The sequence below is a fragment of the Tupaia chinensis genome, unplaced genomic scaffold, assembly GCF_000334495.1.
Source record: "Tupaia chinensis unplaced genomic scaffold, TupChi_1.0 Scaffold000354_1, whole genome shotgun sequence".
Classification (NCBI taxonomy): Eukaryota; Metazoa; Chordata; class Mammalia; order Scandentia; family Tupaiidae; genus Tupaia; species Tupaia belangeri.
In genome coordinates, this window is record NW_006159849.1 from 8,751,482 (window position 1) to 8,757,303 (window position 5,822).

At 40.2% G+C, this 5,822-nt stretch overlaps 1 protein-coding gene across 7 annotated transcripts in view; it reads right to left on the reverse strand.

Annotated features, from left to right (window-relative positions):
* The window catches only part of TRPM3 (transient receptor potential cation channel subfamily M member 3), a 657,305-nt gene that overhangs the window by 15,523 nt on the left and 635,960 nt on the right, over positions 1–5,822 (reverse strand). For all 7 annotated transcript variants that reach the window (XM_006152487.3, XM_014589340.2, XM_006152484.3 and 4 more), the window contains one exon: positions 4,168–4,300. In XM_006152487.3, the coding sequence (XP_006152549.1) occupies positions 4,168–4,300 (133 nt within the window). The remainder of the gene's footprint in view (positions 1–4,167; positions 4,301–5,822) is intronic.

Sequence of the window (5,822 nt, forward strand, 5' to 3'; positions counted from 1 at the left end):
CAATCCCTTCTCTTCCATTCTCCTCTCAGGATCTTGGGCATGCATGCACATGCACCCAGTGTAAGTTTTAGGCTGCTAAATCTGGGACTCAAACCATGGTCGACTATGTGGGAGTCCAATGATATAACCATTATGCCATCTGCTGGTTCATGGGTCCAAGATTTGAACAGCTCTACTGGCCATGTGGGGTTCAATTGTCTTAACCTTTGTGTCACCTGCTGGCTCAGATGTCAAGATTTTACATGCTCTACAGCAAATCACTCTGCACCATCCTCTTCCAAAAGTGGACTTCAGCTTGTGCTCTGGGCTCCCTTAGTGGTTCTCCAAGCATGGTCCTTAGACCAGCAATAGCAACATTAGCATCGCTTGGGAACTTATTAGAAATGCTATCTTTGTTTTTCTCATAAGAGTCATATATAACTTGTGTGTTAAATTATATTTTAAAGACAGTGGCAGGGGGGGGGGGATAGCTCATTTTGTAAAGAAACCCCTTACCCAAGTCTTTCAGAAGAGCTAACAGTCAGCTCTTAATATTTCTGGTTGAAATTTCTGTAATAGGGTTGTCTAACAGGAAGTTAGAATTACATAATATCCTGCATATCAACTGTCCCTGGATGTAGTTAGACCATACTGATTGTTATCAAGTGGGGAAGAGGTGGTTCCCTGAAAGAGAAATATCGAAGACATTTATCTCTGTATTTTCCTTTTCCCTTATCTTATGCTAAGATTACTTACAAGTAATCTAGACATGACATAAAATATTCAGGAAGGTGTGCATGGGTTATATGCAAACACTGTGATATTGTATCAAATACTGTGATTTGTAAGAGACTTCAGTATCTATAGATTTTGGTATTCATGGGTGGGTCCAGGAACCAGCCTCCCATGAATATTGAGGGATGACTATATATCAGGTTGTTGGGAAAGTTATGACATTTAAAAAAAATGTTTTTCTATGCAAAAACCTGCCATGACTTGCCCAAAAGCCTAACAGAATATATACACTTAGGTCAATTCAAACACATGTACCTACTCAAATGTGTATCTACACATGCACACGCGTATGTCTATCAGTCACTCTATCTATCATCTATTTATCTAGCAAATGTAGGCACATTAGGATAGAGGGTCTCACCTGCCGCCATTCTACTCAGAAAGGGAATGTCCCACAGGAGGTGTGAGATAGGTAAAATAGACCCACCCTTCCCCTGGCCAATTGATCTCTGTTCCCTGTGTGCCCCTTGGTGTTTCTATTGTGCTGAGTAAAAGTCCAGTGTTGAATTTGCTGTATTTACAATTGTAAAAAGAAACTCTCTCTTTTTCACACACACACACACACACGAATCCATCCCCTCAAAAAAATCCCCCAAGCCCCAAACAACAACAACCACAAAAATGAAATCTCCAAACAAACAGACAAAAGCAACAGAAGCAGAGTGAGGTCTGGGCTTAGATTACATCTCTGGCTTGTTATGAAGTTATCTTGGTCCTCCAGTAATAGGTGAGGGAGGTGTTGTCATGTCACAATCCCTTCCCCATCATTCCTTCATCCCACCTGAATTTTAGACACATATGCACCATTAGACTGACATAGTTCCATCTAATGCCTGGCACACAGGCTGGAGGGGTCTACACTCTGTCCTGGGTTTCTAGGAATTGCTCACCTTGGTCATCCTTGTTGAGGATGAGGCTCTGTAACTACTAGAAGAACAGGGACTGGGGTGAAGAAGTAGTCTATAAAAGTTTGCAGCTGTGGAGACAGCAGGTGGTGTGGTGGTTAAAGTGCTGGATCCCACATGGCTGACTCTGCAGTTTGATTTCTGGACCTAGTAGCTTGAAAAACATGCTCTGTGTGTGTGTGTGTGTGTGTGTGTGTGTGTGTGTCTGTGTGTGCGCCCAAAATCGTGAGAAAAGAATGGAGGAGAAGGGATTCCAGTCTGGTTGTTCCACTGGGGGATGATTTCTCACTTTCCCTGTCTCTCCATCTCTCTCTGGCGAGTGTACGTGCCTTGTGGCAAAAATCTGAAAGGAAAAAAAAAAAACCCAAAACCAAAAAATAGTGTATGGTTGTGAAGTGAGAGGCTCAGGTGGAGACATCATAGTTCCACTGTTTCTTCCCAGAAGGAATGGGCGACAAGGTCACAATATACTTATGTCCACTGGTGTCTGCACTGCTTCATTCTGGTTCCCCAGAGAGGGAAAGGCTTCCTTGCACCTTAATCTTCCTTCCCACTTGCCTTTCTTCCCTCCCAGGTCTACGGCTATGCTGAATTTCAAAGAACCATAGACATATGCTCTGGAAATGTGTCTAGGCAATGGATAATATGTCCACACAGCACAGTTTTCAGGGAAATGCATGGCTGTGTATCTGTTAAAAAATAGCTTTTGCAGGCTTTAGAATGAGAGAGATCTTCAGATTTTCAGTTTGACAGAAAAATCAGTTCACATAATATCGTCATAAAATACTCTGTTTTGCAGTGACAGATGTGTATGAAATCTGTGCATGTTTTTGAATTTTATTAATATTGGCTAGGTATCTATGGATACACTCATTCAATGGCGTATGCACATATACCTACTTATCTAGACTGCATTCTTTAAAGAAATAAAGGTCCAGGGACAAAGAGAAAAAAAAAAGAAAAAAGCCATTTATGTAATTTCTATAGTCACTAGAGAACGCTTGAAGTGGATAATCAGACAAAATGTCATTGCATTAAAAACTAGAGGGGACTAGAAGTATGAGTCATATTGACTAAAGTCATCCATGTTTCATGCCCTTTTATACTATTTATAATTTGTTTCTACTATCTTTCTCACAAATGCTTACAATTTAAAGTTATTACCAATGATTTCTAGCACTTTGGATGTTCCTCAGAACACTGTTACCTGGGTTGGCCCCATGGCCTAATGGTTAACGAAGCCAAATCTCACAAGGCCGACTGCACAGTTTGAATTCTGGTCCCAGCAACTTGAAAAACATGCTGAGGACCCTGGCAGCTTGAAAAACCACTTGTAGCCTAGTTGTTAAGCGAGCCAGGTCCTACATGGCTGATCGTAGTTTGAACCCTGACTCTAGCAGTTTGAGGGACATGCTGGGTACATGTACATATGTGTCTAAAATCCAGGTGGGATGAAGGAATGATGGGGAAGGGATCCTGGCATGACCACACCTCACTGGGGAGTGCTATCTCTCTGTGTTTCTCTGGCAAGCACATGTACCTTCTGGCCAATAAACACACAGAATAAGAAAAAAATAAAAAAACAAAAACATGCTCAGTGTATAGGCATGCATGTTCAAAATCCTGAAGGGATAGAGAAATGGAAAAGGGATTGTAGTATGGCCAAATCCCAGTGGGGGTACTTTCTCCCTCTCGGTCTCTTTCTGGTGAATGCACATACCCACTAGAAAATTCAAAAGAAAGAAATAAATAAGAACAGTGGTTCCCAAATGCTGGGTTTGACTGTGCCAGCTCTCAGATCATTGGAAAAGTCATAACATTATTTTTGTTTTTCAATGCAAAAATGCGTCATGACTTTTCCACTGATCCAACAGAGTGACATCTTTGTTAGTTTATAGAAAAATAAGAAAATGTAAGTGCACTTGCATAAGCTCGAGTTATTAGATATAAAGGATTCTCCTGTCTTTTTTTTGCAGATTTTTCTTATAGGCTATACTAATTAGTTGATCAATAAGATCTCAAAGATATAACCCCCAGGTAGAAAAATTTGCTTTTATTTATTTATTAATTTGCTTTAAAGTTTGTTCTATATAAAGCAAAACCAAAGTAATTCTGAGGAAAAAAAGTGTCAGCCAATAGGAAATTCCAACCAAACCTGTGGGAGAGTCCAGAGTCAGGCTGGGACTCACTTGGCTTGTGTCTGAGTCAGAACTTCTCAATTTCTTATCCAAACTTACACCCTCCACCTCATCCTGGACTCAATAATCTCTGCTGTCCAGGAAGGCAGCTGTGGCTGTTCGCTGCAGAAGTTTAGGATCTGGAAGTCTGGCATTTTAGACAATACTCTGCTTTCTCATAAGCTCCATGATTTCTTGGACAATAGAAAGAAACCCAAGGGGTCCGTTTTGTAGTTGTGTGGACAAACTCAATTGATAAAGCCCACGATGGCATAAAACCCCTGTGGGAGCCATGCGCCCACAGAACACACCTTTCTGATGTCACCCGTATCCTCTCATCATTGGAGGAGTTGAATCGATCATCCTTTTCCCTGAAATATTCCTCTATGCATTGTTCTTCGAAGTCATGTACTTTCTTGAGTTCATCATCAGTTATGAAGAGTTCTGTGGAAAACAAAAAGAGATCCATGAGGCAAAGTGAATGTGATGACACCTCATTTGTGAGCCTAATGGCATCCCTAATATAAACTAATGTCAGGAAAAGAGGATAGATTTTTTTCTTTCTTTCTTTTTCTTTCCTTCCTTCCTTCCTTCCTTCCTTCCTTCCTTCCTTCCTTCCTTCCTTCCTCCTTTCCTTTCCTTTCCTTTCCTTTCCTTTTTCTTTCTTTCTTTCTTTCTTTCTTTCTTTCTTTCTTTCTTTCTTTCTTTCTTTCTTTCTTTCTTTCTTTCTTTCTTTCTCTTTCTTTCTTTTACTGAGTCTCAAATGAAACACAAATCCAATTAAGTAACTTGTATCACTGTTCTGTTTCTCTAAGTTAGATTTACTATGGGTCTCTGAGTTCACATGAGTGTACCTAGTTTACTGCAGGCACTGATTAGAATTACAGAACCTACAAAGTCAAGAAAATAGCCATATCAAAGCAAGGCCAGCTGCCCAGAGCATGGTGTTTTATAAGTACTCAAAAATTTCTGGGCTGGGGTTGTGGCTGACAGATATCGTTGACTGGCTTTACTAAAAGCTCTTTGCAGCCCCACTCTCCAGTTTCCTCTTCCCATACTGAGACTAGAAAGCCAACTATACATAGTTCTAGTCTCCCTTGAAGTTAGAAGCAACCATGAGACTCAGTTGGGACAAGAAATGAAAGAAACCTGCTGGAGGTCAGAATGGTGTATTGGGAAGATGTTTTGCTTTTTTGATAAAATACAGAGATGTGGTTGCTTCTTTCTACTATTTTGTTTTAAACCTTCCTCTCTTTTTCCTGTCTTGAACGTGATTGTGATGCCTGGAGGTGCAGCAGCTATTTTGTGACCATGAAACAAGTAGCATCATAAGAAATAGCTGAGCCTAGCAATAAAACTTTGGGTCTTTGACTTTAGTGAGTCATTGTTGAGCACTGGGGTTTCTATGTTTTCACTTTCTGTTGTGTGAAGACAATAAAGCCTTATTTAGCTGTACTATTGTTAGTCTTTCTGCTACTAGAAGATGATCTTATTCATAACTGATATAGCAGTAGAAAGAGCCTGGTGTAAATTTGAACTTTTAAATGGTTTATAAGAGTTAGGTTGGGAGAGTTGCTTTGGAAAAACCATAATGAGACAAGTCTCTCTTCTAATTCTGCGCTTTCAAGATGCCATAGGGAATGTTTTGGACCGTCAGAAATCTAGTTCACTGAGGTTGCTTTTATGTCTTTTAAGATTTTAGTTTGAATTTGCCAGGGGCATGGAAAATATAAATGTAAAAGAAGGCAGGTGAGAATAAAGAAAATACCAGAAATAAGACTGCTCTCCTCAAATATAGCAGGCTTCCTGAGGTTGAGAAGGAATGAATCAGAGCAGGGTGCTTGAGGTTTGGTCTTGAGATTGCATAGAGCACTAGCTTGGAAGGAGGAGAATGAAGAAAGGCCTTTTTTTTTTTTTTTTTCTTTTTAAGAGGTTTTTGCTATAGGGGTGGTTTGCTGCGCAGACA